Source organism: Melozone crissalis, unplaced genomic scaffold (assembly GCF_028551555.1).
Source record: "Melozone crissalis strain CALT ecotype California unplaced genomic scaffold, PUWL_Pcris_2 ptg000041l_1, whole genome shotgun sequence".
Taxonomy (NCBI): domain Eukaryota; kingdom Metazoa; phylum Chordata; class Aves; order Passeriformes; family Passerellidae; genus Melozone; species Melozone crissalis.
Window position 1 is genome coordinate 9,448,420 of NW_026535819.1, and position 15,563 is coordinate 9,463,982.

Genomic DNA, 15,563 nt, shown 5'->3' on the forward strand with positions numbered 1-15,563 from the left:
GGCCAGAAAAGCAGCAGAGATTTGTCTTTGGCACTGGGAGGGAGGTTTGCTAATGCTCCTCCCCAGCAGGAGAGCTTTCATGCCTGACTGGTGGCAGCTGGACGAGCTCTCAGCTCTGACTGAAGCCTCATTGAGGACAGGGCCACCCCCTGATCAGATAATTTCACCTGCCAGAAGCTTCTCCTGTGTTCCAGATCCTGCGAAGTTGGGAGGCCACGGCTGAGATCCTCCCAAAGCAAGGTCAAGGGGATGCTCCACCATGGAAAGGGAGCAGTGACACCCCTGCAGCACCAAGTCTGAGCCTCCTGACCTCCCTCCTCACCAAAACCAAGCCCCCTTTATCACAGTGATATCCACATTACCAGAAACCACCTGGGATTCATTTTAAGTGAGTGCCAATTTTCAACCCCAGATCTTTTCCCACAGCTGAGGCTCACAGGGTTGGAGGGCACACTCAGTTCTGGAGCATTGAAGTTTCTCTCTGAGCTGTAGCAGGAAGATGTTTGATCTTTAAATCAGACATGAAAGGATGAAACAGCAGCACTCCTATTGATAATGTGTCATGTCTAAACTGACAAATTCGTATTCCCAGGTCAGGCTGGAACAGGCTGGATCCTGCTCCTGAGCCGTGGCTCCACAGGATTCAGAAGAAATTACAAGATAAAGGAAAGGACAATTATGAAACAGCCTGTTCACATTTCCACCTAACTTATTCCAGGGAGCACCAGGGAAAGGCCTAATCATCCCCCTTCAAAAAAAAACCTTTTCCCTTCTTTCTGGTGGATCTGAAGATGATCTCAAGGCTACTTTGGTCTCCAGACCCAAACCAGCAAATGCTTGTGATGATTTCCATGAGTTAATTACATTTCCATTAGTGAAGAAGTTCTAAAACTTCATTTTCGTCACTGATGTTTTTTGAGTCCTACCAAAATAGACAGGGAAACATGATTTTCTCTCTGCTTTTCTTTATCTATCTCACCCTTATGAGACTTTGCTCTTAATTTTAACACTCTCAGCCTTTTCACTTCTCCTTAAATGGACATTTCTTCAACACTTTAATCATTTTCACAGCCTTCATCCTAAGCTCCCATGCCCAAACTTTATTTAAGGATGCTGGTTCAGGGTGTTTGAGAGGGGGAAACTGAGCCAAAAGGCTGAATGACTGAACTGTCTTCCTTTTTTAGTTCTTTTTAATTAGAAAATAAGCTGAGAGCCCCAATTCAAGTTCTATTAAGTCCTTTTTGAACCAGAATCAAGCTACATCCAACCAAGTATTTCTTATTATCAGAGTTCTTCAGCACAGAAACATTTTATAGCTGGGAAGACAACTCAGTCTTCTCCAAGCAGCTCAATTTTGTCCTTCATTTCTGTACTTCTACATCATCCCATGGACCACCACATGCTCCTAAAGCCTCAGTCTGACTCTGGGACCTTCCAGTTGTGCAGAGCCCTACAGGGAATTTGTGTAACGAGGCAAAGGAGGGGAGTCAGCTTTAACCCCTCTTCAGAAACCTCCCTAAGGAACCCTCTGCTCACAGATTCCTGGCTGAGAGCAGCCCTCCCCTCTTTGGGGAGCCCCAGGAACAATTTCTATTCCCAGGGAAGCCCAGCACTGCTCCAATCTGTGCTCCTGATCCTTTCCTTGCTTAAATCTCACCCAGCCCAGCCTGAACTGACTTGAACTGAGCCAACAGCTAAACCCATTATTGTCTAAAATTGGGTTTAACTCAGGAGTGACCTGAACTTCTTGCTCCAGAGGGAGGCTTTTAAAATGCTGCAGCTGATCACGAGAATCACCTACACAAACACACCCAGCCCTGCAGCCAGCTTGGAAACCAAGACAACTCCAGCACTGACAGAACAAGAATATCCACCAGAAAAGCCTGACCTGTTTCCTGAATGCTCCACCCTGACATCACTGAAAAAATGAGTTTGTTGCATTTATCAATCCAAAACTCATGACAGGTGACTTTTCTGGCCACCAAAATACGGGGAGATGGAGGAGACACAATTGTGTCAGACATGGATTCAGCTGATGCTGACCATGCCAGGAGGGAAAGGTTTCTCCTGTGTGTTGTTTAGGTGGCCTTTGTGAGGATCAGGGAGTTTTCCAAGGCCTCTAAGCTCACCCCACAGGTTTGGTTATTGGAGTTATGATCCCAATATTGCAACATTTGGTGTGTGCCACAGGCGGCAGGGCTTTCTCAGCCTGAGCTGCTGGGCTTGCCCAGAGTAGAAGAGGGACCTTCCCACAGTCAGGAGCTCATCCAGAGGAGTCATCCTGCAGCCTGACCTCACTCATGTGGGATCCCTTCCTCTGTCTCAGACCCTTCAGCATAGAGAAGATGCAAGAGAGCTGAAGTTAAGCAAAAAAATCTTGTGGAATTGTGTGGAAAAGCATCTCCAGGTGCTGATCCTGGATGTGGCTTGGCCTGGAATTCACACATCCTCTGGCTCCAGCTTCCAGCATGGAAGCCCGGCCCTGGCCAGAGCATCCCACACACCTCTTGGGTGGTTCAGCAAGAAAAGAATGAAAAATCTGTTTTCCAAATCCACGTTTTCTTGATGTTTTCAGGGAGCCCCAAGAAGGGAATGGTCTGAGAGTACCCAAAGCCTTTGGGGTGAGATGTGGATCCAAGCACACGTGTGCAGGCTCACTGTTGGCACTCAGGCTTAGATCACGACTAAAACCAGGCAGGTTTTCCAAATCCTCACCCTTTTCCACAGCCACAGGCAGGTTCTTCTCCCCTGAGATGAGCAGGCACTTTGCCATCCAAAGCTGCTCCCTTGGAACTGGGACACAGCAGCAGAAGAACCATTTGAGAAGCAGGATTCTGAGGTAACCTGCACCCTCCTCCTCCTCATCTAATTATGGGACAGCACTCAACACCACACACAGCACTTGGGTATTTTGGGCTTGGTGATTTTTTTGCTTGTTTGTTTTTAAACAAGGAAGCATTAAAAATAAGGAATTAAAGCCCTTTGGGGCTGCAGTTTGATTCGCTGGTTAGGGGTTGAATTCCCAGTATCCACACCCAGCTCCAAGAGCAGCTACCAATGTTTTCCACCTCTAGGTGCCCACAGGACAGGGTTGCCAGGGCAGGATCACATTAGGAGCAGATGCCCAGGTCCAGAGTCCTCTTCCCACCTGCAGGCTCCACAATTGCCTGTGCAGCTGCTTCCCTCACAAGAGACAATATTTCCCTGCCACCCACCTGCCTTTGAGAGCCATAAAAAGCTAAAAATACTGTCTGGACTCTGGACTAATGATCCTGCCTGCCTTTGATAAAGCCCTGGCTGTCATGAGGAGCAACCCTTGCTTTCATTTGGGATGGTCACTTCCACTTGACAGCTGCCCAGCTTCAGAGAGAGGTAAACACCCATAAATATTGTCTGGCAGCCCCCCTCTGTGAGCACAAAGCTTCCAGGAAGCACAAACAGGCACAAAATGTGGAAATGGATATGAGATGGAAACCTGGATGGTTTTGTTTCCTCTCTCTTTAATAGAAAGGGGGTTGTTTGTGCTTCAACTTCCAGGCTCCTTGTGCTGTTCCATCATTATCACTTCTCATCCCAGGTATTCGATACCTCGCAGTCCCTTTTAATAAAGTAAGAGAGCAACACATCTATCTCATTATCTGCTTGCCCTTGAGAGGTTCTTTGACCTGAAACGTTTGGTTTGCCACCACCAGAGCAGAGCCAGAGCAGGATAATTTCTGCCAGGGAAGGGCAGTCCCAACCTGCAGCTCCTCTGAGGGGCTGGGACCATCTGCAGCCTTCCTCTAAGCACAGCCCAGAGTCCTCCTCTGCCCAGGAAAGTCTCCTGATTTAGCAGCCAGCCACACAATTACTCACCCACCCGCTTCTCTCAACCTGCCTCCAGCCACCCCCACCAAAATCGATGCAGAAAAGCCACTACAAGCAACAAAAAAAGACACGAGCCCTAATTAACACAGCAAGAGGCTCAGCACGGCCTGGGGCCCCCTTTGCTCAGAGAAACAAGCCCAGAGAGAAAACATGCTCCAGTCCGAAGGAGGCTGCTGCCCACTGGGCAAAAAAGGAAATGGGGACATTTGCCAGATGGGTTTAGAGCCCTCAAACCCTTCTTCCCTGCCCAGTCTTCTCTGAAGGGAATGGCTCCTGCAGCTCCCCAGGAGCCCAGACAGCCAAGGGGCAGAGGACAGAACAATTTCTTTTTGACCTGAGACCTCACACAGCCTCCTCCCTCCCAGTTACCAACTCCATCTGCTTCAAAAATGAAAATTTGGTGCCTTGCCTTCCTCCCTTTCTGCCCTCACCCACCAGCCAGAGCACCAGGTAACACCTTACAGGTAAATCCCTATGTCTTGTCCACCTTTATCTGATTTAATTTCAGAAGGGGGCCTTGGCTCTTCTGAGCCAGCAAGTGTCCATCCATCACTGGAGCATAAAAGAAATTGAACACAAGGATCAGCTGCATTAAAATCCATAAAAGCTTTGCTCCTTTCATGACTCATGCACGGTGCTGACAGCACTTGCCCCGAGTCCATCACCACACCAAGCAAACAGCTCCTTTTCCTTGTGACAGCCAACCAGGACTGAGCTTGTTCCTCCTCAAAGTGTCCCTGTTCCCAACTCCTGTTGTTGCCCTGCTTTGCTTTCTAGCACACAAGTGCCAAAATTTCCACATTGGGAAAGCAGAGAGAAATCTGCACTTCCCTGCTCTGACCCCTTCATTCCCTACATCTCCATTCCCAGAGCTGATAAACAAAGCATTGAGCAACTACCTAAAGCACCTAAAGGAGTGCTGCAGGGCAGCCAAGGGGGCTGATTTCATTTGAATTTCATTTTTTTAATTAGTTCTGTGGTTATTTGCAGGTAGAATGTAGAATCAAAGGATCACAGAAAGGTTTAGGTTGGGAGAGACCTTAAAGCTCATCCAGGGCCACCCCTGCCATGGCAGGGACACCTCCCACTGTCCCAGGCTGCTCCAACCCCATCCAGACTGGCCTTGGGCACTTCCAGGGATCCAGGGGCAGTCACAGCTGACAAGGCCAGCTCACCATCACAGGGAAGGATTTTTTTCTTAACATCTCATCTAAACCTCCCTTCTCTTTGAAGCTATTTTGTCTCGTCACCCTTGTACACAAAGTACACCAGAGCCAGTCCCAGAATTCAGATACCCTCATTTAACGGCTTCTGAAGCCCAGGAACATGAACATGGAAAGAAAGAAATGCTGGAGCCAAAGCTTCTATGAGTATTTGACAGCTTTAAGAATCCCAGACCTCATCAAAGTGTTTCCTTCTCCAACACTTCCCTGGTCACATCTCCCCCCACACCTTGTCTAGGAGGTACATCCACCTGAAAGGAGCAGATCCAAGGTCCAAACCTGCTGCACAGCCTAGGCTGGGTGGCTCCTGTGCCTCCCACTCTGTCACTCATCCCTGCACCCAAGGCTGCTGCTCCTCAAACACAGCACCAGGAATAGCAGCTCCCACTGCCCACATAGCAGGATGATCCTGGTAACCAGCAACGCTCACATCGAGCATGAGCAGGCCTTTATGCTGTTACTAAATGAGTTGCCTTCCAAATTATTAGCAGCATCAGGAGCTGGGAGCACATTTCTCAGACAATCAAGATAATTCTGGCTTTTGTAATTTGTTCCAGACAGGCTGAGACATCCGTACCCGCGCAGAGACTTTGTGCACATCGCTTGGCAGCGCCGGGGCTGGCACACGCTGTCTCTGCCAGTCCCACCCAGAGATGCAGGCAGCTGATCCAACTGGCTCAAGAAGCCACCAGGACTCTTCGAGAGTGTTTAATCCAGGCTGATTGGAAGCCAAAAGAAATTAATTCTGCTCATAAAGGGCAGAGCACGGTCCTGTCAAGCACTCCGTTATTTCATAGCGGCCTTTAGCCGCTCTTGGTGTTGGACAAACACAATGTGGTTGTGGTCACTCCATGAGGATGTGGCAGAACTGGGGAAGGATCAGTAGTGGTGCACAGAAAAGCCCTCATGTCAAGGGAGGCTGGGCAGCAACTGGGGAAAAGCTGGCATTTCATAAAATCATAGGCATGCAGAAAAAGGAATTCTTCTTCAACCCTTACTAGAAGGCACCAAGGGGAATCTCAGGTAGCTGGTGACGAAAAAGGGACAAGCAGTTCCTTTATTGGGGTATAGAGTTAAACCCCACAGCCCATTATCCATGATATGGAAACCAAAAGTATAAAAAAGCTCCAAAACAGAGTGGAGGGCAGACTCTAAAGCTCATTATCCATGATTTGGAAACCAGAAGTATAAACAAGCTCCAAAACACAACTGAGAGCAGACCCCTTGGACATCACAGTTTAAAAGCCCTTTTTTCCCCCTGAAAAACCCCTAGACATCTGAATTGTGGGACTCCAAGATCAATATCATTCTGTCCATGACTTGTTCCCCATTCTTCCCCTCAGCACACAGCCCTTGACGCCAGCTCCACACAAACCCAGCAGTTCTTCAGGCTTTTCATCCAAAACCCAGGGGAAAATCTCTCATGAACTCCAGGAGGAAAAGGTCTGAACCCCCCATGCCCTGAATCAGAGCTCATGGCTCCAGCTGAGGGGACAGGACAAATTTGTTCCCAAAACAACTGTGGATTTCTAAAATTTTCAACCCAAAACACATAGCAGCAACAGAATTAAAAGTTCCCTTTGCCTCCACTTTGGAAAAAGTGCATTAAGATCATCCAGTCCCAAGCCAACTGAGAAACTGCATTTTTGTGTGATTTAGAGCTGCTAATGGGTGATGTCACCACTGGAGCCAGTGCAATCCCACAGAAACGTGGAAATAAAATGAGCAGGAGCTATAAAATGTGTGTTTTTCTCCCCAACAGCAACAGGCCGATGCCAGCAGGAGCAGCTTTCATTGAGACTCGTCTACAACTGGTGGAGATCACAAGAAATCACTAAATAAATCACAGAGGCAACAATATCTTTCAAGGAGAGCAACCTGTTCTCTTCCCAGGCCTTTGTTAACAGCAGATCCACAGGTTTCCTTGGAAGCAAATGAGAAATAGGCACCACAGCATTGCTGGGAAAAGAAAGCGAGGGAGTGTTTTCTGGAACAACAAACCAAAGCCATTTTGGGCCACTATCTGTTAGACTCGAGTTTAGCTCAATAAGATATTGATCCTGGCTGCATGGAACACAGCCCTGATGTATTTCCTGATTAACAAGTTCTGCTGTCTGCTTTTGACAAACAAAATCTCCCTCATTTCAGGTAGATAAAAAATATATTTATCAATAATTCCAAGGTGCAGGCATTGAGTAACCAAAAAAAAAATTTAAAAGAGTTGGAAAAAGCAGGTGGGAAGGATTGCTGCATGATCACTGGAATATTTACACAAGGCTAAGTTCAATCAATGCAGAGCCTTCCCCCACAGCCTCCTCCAAAGCACACCCAGACTCTGGCTGGCCTTTTTCCTATGGAAACAGAGAGAATGAGAGCTGAGCTGCGCTTTGCTTTTCTGGTGCTTAGCTAAAAGCTGAAAATGAGATCAGGTTTTCTGGCATTCACCATTTACCTTAATAAAAACAAGCACTCAGAGGATTAGCAGGTACACAACTCTGTGTGGGGTATCATGGAATATTTTCATGATCTTTCATGCTTACACAGAAATAAAAAAAAATAAAAGCAGAGGACTCAAAATCTCTCTATAATATTGAAGATCAATGTGAAACTGAGCCTGGGAGCTGAGCACTGCCTGGGAAACATGAAGTAACATTTTCAAGTAGAAACCTTGCACATATGGCAAAGGAAAGCTTTTGATAGAGTAGCAAAATGATATTTCAAAAACTGATGTCCTACCTATCTATATTTATAAGAACACATTAAGTACTGGCTTAGCACTGTCCTTTTTTACTATTCCCTAATAAATTACAGCTTGATCATTTTTTGAAACACAGAGATCCAAGTCTGCATTCCATAGAAATGAGAATGAAGGTCCCACTTGTCTCACCACCTTACATCCCACCCCTAGAGGGTTTGTCAGCAGGAAATTTCTCACTCATCAAGCTGACTTTGAAATCTTAATGCAGAAACAAGGAGAATTTTGTCTCAAATAAACAGCCCTGCACAGGTTTCCCCTCTCACCTGAGCTCGTGCAGGCAGTGGGCACTTGAAAAGGTTTTGGCCACTGAAGGAAACCCAAGGAAGAGGAACTCCATATTTCCAGCACAGCCCCATGGCAACACAGGAGTGAGCTGAGAACTTAATCATGATCTAGGCAGTGCAGAGCAAAACACACCAGGCTACAGAGAAAACACTAATTCAACCCCGTGTGAAGCTGCAGAGCTTTCAGTGCTCCCTCCACCTGGGCTAGAAATATTCAGGAAAGCATCAAACCAAGCATGAGTAACTCTGTTATTTTCAGTACCTTCCCCCTAACGCCAAAAATCAGGCACGAGCTCAAGTGCCTTGTTAAATGCAGCCCTCAAATTACAAGGATTAGAGGTCTGGATTTCCTCAGTGGAGATGACTCTTGGGCTCAAAGCTGATGAGCTGAGCCTTTGCCACCCCTGCACTGCTGCCTGGTGGGAAGCCCTTGTACGAGACAATTTCAGCAGGGCCCAGTTGGTGTCACCATTGGAAACAGCAGCGGTGACGTTAACAGGATGGCACTTCAAAGGAACCCGCGGGGCTGCAGATGGCACCGGGGGTCCTTGTTCCAGCTGTCTCATCAAGCTGATATCCCACAATTATTTTCCAGGATCAAACAGTGCTGCAAGAAGCAGTTCCCACAGCACCGGGGAGACGCCGCTCATTCCGGGGGGATCCTGTGGCCGCTTCAGCTGCGATGTTTGGAATGTGACAGTTGTAAAATAAAACCAACAAACTCCAGAGTCTTGTGTTTATGGAGGAAAAAAATAATAATAATAATTATAGGAATTCAAGCCATGACTAAACAATATGGCTGAGATTCAGCTCGTTCCAAGGGGATCCCACGGCCGCTTCGGCTGCGACGCTTGGAATGTGTCAGTTGTAAAATAAAACCAACAAGCTCTGGAGTCTTGTGTTTATGGAAGAAAAAAATAATAATAATAATAAAAAGAATTCAAGCCATGCCTAAACAATATGGCTGGGATTCAGAAAAGCTTTTCTGTGGAGCCTGGACTTTAAGTAGAGAATCACTGGAGTCAGCTGAATTCCAGCATATAGTGGAATGCTTTGCTGTAGGATAAATTCAGCCAGTGCCAAAGTCCTTTCCAGAATCACGGCCTTGATTTTATATTTTTTTAAACACAAACAATGATGTGGAGCTAACTAGGAATCAGAACAGAGCGTCAGTGAGAATAATTGCAGCATCTGTGCTAATTCTCTTTTCATCCTAGTACCCCCTGCTTCTAAGTATGGAAATCTGATTCTCCTTGTGCCTCTACTGAAGTTTCTATTGATTAAATACCCAGCCCCAGCAGCAGGAGAATCAAGCCCTGAATATTTATTCTCTTCCTCTTAATACATCAAGAATTCCCTTTGGCCTCTCAAGTGCTGTATCACAGGGTGCCATGAATGCAAATGGAATTACAGTGATCATGTAGCTAATGAATACATTTGTATATGTATGCAAGCACTTCCCTACTCCACACCACCACCAAGAGCAGGGAATATCCACACACATGGGCAGGCAAGGTGTGAGAAAGGATGGATATGGGAAGTATATCAATAGCAGAAGCCAGGCTGCAGTTTCTGGGGAGAAATGAACTGAAACCCTTCCAAGATGAAGGCTGCAAGCTCAGGACCTCACGCAGACCTTTGGATCGTTTCCTCTGAAGCTTTAAAGCCCAATTTGTAGACTAGAAGTGTTCATGTTTATGTTTTCATTATCCACCAGCATCACCCTCTATTTATATAAATAGACAGAAACTGCTGCAATGCATAATGTAAAATATTGTCAGCATTTCCAAGGGAGAGATCAGTGATATCATCTCAAAGAAGGGTACAAAATGCACACGTAACCTTTTCACCTCCATCCTTAATAAGACATTTTGAATTCTTTTCAAACACCTTTGAATTCTTTTGAGAAAAGTTATTTTATAGGGGAATGAATTCATTCCTGCAGAAACTTGGCTGATTTCAGAGTTGTAACAGCTTAAAACCAGGATGCATTTAATTTGTTAGCACTCTCCATGTTGACTTCTAAAGTCATCCTGTAACGTCCGAAAATAAATTGACTTAAATCAGGTTCAAGTACCAGTGGCAATTAGAACCTGCAAAGTCACAGAAATGTCAGGAGGTGTCTGGATCAGACACACACTGGAATATCTACAAAGAAATATCCTCAAAACCACTTTTGAGTTGGTTCAAACACTTGGCAAGTGACTCATTCAGCACAAGAGCCATTCTTTGGATTTGCTACAGCCAGAAATGCAGGATTTTGGTGCTATTCAACTCCAGTCAATCCCAGCCCAACCCAGAGCAAACAAACAGCACAAATGAGGGTGAGAGCCCCCTTAAGCTCAGGGGGAGAGGAGGTCACCTACCCTGTGAGGACCACAACAAAATCCATCACGTTCCAGCCGTTGCGCAGGTAAGAGCCTTTGTGAAAAACAAAGCCCAGAGCGATGATTTTGATACCAGCTTCAAAACAAAATATTCCAATAAAGTACGGCTCAGTGTCATCCTGGAAAAAAAAGGAAATGAAAGGAGTCAAGGAGATATCCACGTTCCTGCTGTGATAAGCAGTCCCCTAAACAGCTACAGGCAGCAACTTCACACCTTTTCCATTCTTTGAACAGAGCTGAAATTAAAGGTTTAAGTTTGTTGGGAGTAAGATCACTGAGGAATTTCATTATTGTTTCTCTGAAATGAATTTTCTTTACAAATTGGCAATCCTGTTGGCCTTCGTCCTGATGGTTCCACGCCACACTTTCCACCTTCACAGAATGTTCTGGAGGGAATTTTGATGTGGAGATTTTGCTCTAAGGGTATATTGAAATTAGAGATGACAGGTTTCTGGAGTTATTGGCATGGAAAACGTTCCACAACTCATCCAGGAGCCTGAAACAAGAGGGTGTCTTGGGGAGCAACAGTCAGCCACAGCAAGCCTGACTGCACTGACAGGAAATTATTTATTTATCATTTATTCCATCAGTTCATTCTCTGCTCCTTCTCCTCCATTTTATCAATTTTCACAGCTGCAGCCTCATTTGTTTTCCTTTCACTGGGGATGTGGTTCAGGGAGAAATCCCCAACCCCTCCCATGAACAGCAGCAGCAGCAGCATTCGTGTCTGGGGTCCATGGTGCAGACTAACATTTCCTTTGGGATTGCAGATTCATGTCCTTGCTCACTACACTGAAAATCAAGCTCAGTCTACAGTTTTACTAAACCTTTCATTCCATCTCTGCACCAGATCTCTCAGGATTAGACTTTGTTGACTGGAGTTTCAACACAAATTCAGTGTCAAATGGAAGCATTCACATTTGGAAGGAAGATTTGGGCAAGAAACGAGAACAAAGCAAGATGTAAAAGCAATGGGCATCAATTTCAAGAACTTGTTCATCAGCTTTGGCACCAATAACCAATTTCCAAATGAGCCTTAGATCCTGGTTTGCAGTTGAATTCAGCAGAAGTAAAGCAGCCCTACCCAAATAAGCAAACTTCCACACTGAGAGATTAGAAATCTCTTTTCCAGTGGCTTTGGCATTTCTGGCCACTAGAACCAAAGACCTGAGCTGTTGTTTGAGGTGTAGTTGTTTGTATTTTGCAATTCTCCCAATGACAATAGAGGATTGTTTGTTCTCTGATGGAAAAAGAGCAGGAATGTTGAGGTTTATGGCCCCAGAACCAGGGAAGAAGCAGATTTGATACAAGCACAGCAACTCCTGCCCAGCTCTGGCACAGACCCACACTTCAGGACAGCACTGGCTCCAGAAATTGAGATTTTCACCCCTAAAAGTTGGCCCTGTTCAGTCTTGAGAGGTGATGCTGAGAGGGGCCCTCAGCCCTGGTTGTTCCTGTCTGTCCATCTGTCCCTGAGTGTCCCTCAGTCTGTCCCTGTGTGCAGGGGTCAGAGTAGGCCCGGGCTCTGCTCCAGGCCCAGCAATGGCCCCAGAGCCACGGGCAGGGCCTGACCCAGCAATTCCCCTGCCCAGAGGCAGAACTGCTGCCCTGGGCAGTGCCCAGCCTTGAGCAGAGCCCAGGGAGGCTCTGGGGTCTCCCTGACTAGGAATGTTCCAGAACCATCAGCCCTGTGCCCTGGGATGGCCCTGCTGGAGCAGGGAGGTGGCACCATGACCCCACTGTGGTCTCCTCCAGCCTGACCCACCCTGGGATCTGCAATGGGACAGCACAGCCCTCCCAGAGAGGCTTGGATGGACATGACCCAGTTCAGCAAGTCCAGCAGAGAGCTCCAGTCTCTGAGGATGCCTCCAGGCTGCTGGAAAACACAACCCCTGGAGCTGCTGTTCAAGTTCCATTCCCCATGTCCCTACACACCTCAGTGGGAAGCTCTTCCATCATTCCACCTTGCACCCTCTGTTACCTCTATTCCCCTGCACCTTTCTGACCTCACAGCCCCAGCAGCTCCACCTGCCCAGTCCCTGTGGTGAGGTGACATCACCTGCAGAGAGACAGGTGCTGCCTGGCCAGGCAGCAAAACAGAGCAGGGGCCTGTTAAGGGGCACAGGGCCCCTGGCTGAAATGGAGAGCAGAAAATGAAAATCCAGCCCCCAAACTGGCTTCCCCTCCAGCCAAGGAGGGCTCTGCACAAGCAGCAGCACCTCCAAGCCCTCTGTCCCTCACTGATGCTGCTCAGAGGACACAGGAGCCACCCCTGCCCGACCTCCAGCTGCCCATCTCAGAGCGGTTTACCCACAGAAAATTAGGAACAAAGGCCACCAGACCTTTTGTGACCTTCAACAGAAATCCTACAATACACATCTTCTTCCAGCAGTGAGAGCTGGAGGCATCCCAGGGCTCCAACCCAGCACAGAAAAGAGGGAATAAGGGAGAAGGGGTCAGAAAAGGGTCAGAAATCATCCTGATTCCAGGAGAAGTTCCTTACAACTCCTCATGGACACAGGAGGCCTCTGACAGCCCAATCCACCTGTTCCTCAACAGCTCCAGGTAATGTCTGCACACAAAGGCCTCCCAGCCCATCCCAAATCCCCATCCCACAACTACTCGTGTGCCTCTAAAATTAGCTCTTCCAAGACACACAAAAAAAGCTACCTTTACCCACATCCACTCCTCCACATTACTCCCTCACTTCCTTGAAGCCTGGTATCTACTCCAGGCTCTACTCAATCTAGGTCAGGTGCCTGGTGATTACAGCTCCCAGCTTTAAAGAGCCAGGCTCAGGTACTCCAGGGTTTGATGGGATGTGCTCTTCCCAAAGCTGGGGCTGCACAGAGCTCTTAGGAAGTGGGTCAGGAGTTTTTGTCAGCTTCCAGGGAAGAAGGAAGGCTCGCAGATGGATTTGGGTATTTATTACAAAGAAAAACTCTCATCTGTAGGGTTGGCAGGGAGTAGCTGGGGAAATAAGAGGCAAAAGAAAGAAGGTCTTTTCTAAAGCCTGCCTAAATTTACACTGATTCAGCCCAAGAATCAGGGCAGTGACAACGAAATGAAAAATAAAATTTATGCCCCATTGGGGAGATATATTGTCTTATATATTACAACAGTTCTATTAGCTTTACAGGTTGTCTTATATATCCAGAGTTCTGTTGTCTTAGGTTGCCTTATATATCAAGAGTGCAAGGATTCTACAGCACCACAGTTTCATACCTCCTCAATGGTTTCTGTAGGCAGCTCCTCTAAGCACTGATGGTCCTTACAGCAGCTGTCTGACTCCTTTTATACCACTAGTCCTTATTGGCTACAGGTGTTGCCTGTTATCATCTGGCCTGCTCCTAATCTTTAGTAATAGGGACCAACTGCAACTTGTGGGGGATAAGATTACATTCTATATCACCTTCATTTACCCATACTGTGTCCTCCTGCAGGGAGAGGTCCTGCAGCTGACAAAAAAAAAGGATTTGCCTGGCTGTGTGTGATGGAAGGAGGGAAGGACGTGGCTGAATGCCCTGTGCAGCACTGAAATGGCCCTGCCTCAGCTCAGAGTCCCTGCTGGGACACCCTGAAGCCCTTTCAGACCAAAGGCTGTGTCCCTGCCCAGGTTCCATAGGGGCAGAGCAGGTGATGATGAGGATCCCTGTGCGTACTTGGAAGGAGGGCAGAGAATCTGGGCAGCAGCCAGAGCTGTGCCAGCAAGTTGTTTGCTGTGGACACAGCAGAGCTTGAGGCTGGGCCAAACACACATTTAATCAATATGTTTCTGATCAGAAACAACTTCTGAGTCTGGAAAGTCATTACCATTCCTACTTCATGTCCTAGTGTCTTTCCTTGGCCTTCAGATGTGACAGCCTGGAGAGGTTTGGGTGTGAAAGGCTTTGTTCATGCAAAGGTTAATATGAGCAGCTCACACATTACTGCTCTAAGTGCCTGTGGATGGCAGAAAGCATTCAATCCATTAGTAAATTGCCAGAGCTGTCACAGAGCTGAAAATGTGGGAAAAGTGATGTTCTGTCCTCACCTCCAAAACACCCAGGGGAGCCAAACACCCTGAGCCTGCAGTGAATATCCCACAGCCCGTCTGGTGTGGAAGAGATTTTACAGCAATTTCTGAGAGCCAGAGAGAAGTTTGATAAGAGGATCCACATTTACCCCTGAAATAATTTTCTACCAAGGTCGTTGACACAGAAACCAAGAAAGAAAGAAGGAGAAATAAGAGAAACCTGCAACTGCCTGTTCCAATGAGCACTTTGTTTGTTTTTGTGACCAATGAGTAAAGTGTAAACTGATGAGTTTGTGAGAATTTATAAAAAATATGCAGGCTAGAATAAAAACAGTTTGAAAATTGAGTGTGTTGCTTTGTGTTGTCTCTATCTCAACTATGAGACTGGTACCTTCCAACAGGGCCTGCCCCAGGGCAGGGCAGAAAAGAGATTTCCTGTTCTGCAAGTTCTGGAATCATCACTGTCCTTCTGGGAGAGGTCTTCTGGAGCTCCTCATGGGAAACTGAGCAATCAGGAAGGAGACAGGGAGGGAAGGAGGTCTTGGTGTGGACAGCCAAGAGCCTTGTGTGCAAGGTACCTGTGAGGCCACTGGGGGCTGGGATGGGAAGTTCCCATTCCCACATTTGGAGCTCCATCACCCCTGTGTGTACAAACAATGCAAGATTCTTTGGGATAGATAGAGGGAGGCTGACTGGGTGGAGATGGACAGGGGCAAAGCTGCTCCACTGGACAATTCCTGGTGGGAGGAGAACATTCCCAGCATCCAGAGCATGTGAGACTTCCAGCTCAGAGCAGGAAAGAGCCTCGGGGTAGGTCAGTCTGCTGCTGGTGGGGGAATGAGTTTTTTCCTTGTTTGATGATCGAGGACCTGGGCCAGTCCCCCAGTTCACCACTAAATGCTCTGATCACCATGCTGGGGCTTTCTCAGAGCCCTGATTTTGACCAGAATTTCCAACCCAGAGCCAAGTAATGCTTTTCTGTGCATTTTGAGAGTTCTCCTAAGCCAGACACTCCAAATCTTGGAGTAC

The 15,563-nt window shown here is 47.1% G+C and overlaps 1 protein-coding gene across 6 annotated transcripts in view; it reads right to left on the bottom strand.

The window, feature by feature from the left end:
• Positions 1 to 15,563, bottom strand: part of CACNA1B (calcium voltage-gated channel subunit alpha1 B) — a 313,833-nt gene that overhangs the window by 291,957 nt on the left and 6,313 nt on the right. For all 6 annotated transcript variants that reach the window (XM_054284411.1, XM_054284410.1, XM_054284409.1 and 3 more), the window contains exon 3: positions 10,499 to 10,638. In XM_054284411.1, coding sequence (XP_054140386.1) covers positions 10,499 to 10,638 — 140 coding nt within the window. The remainder of the gene's footprint in view (positions 1 to 10,498; positions 10,639 to 15,563) is intronic.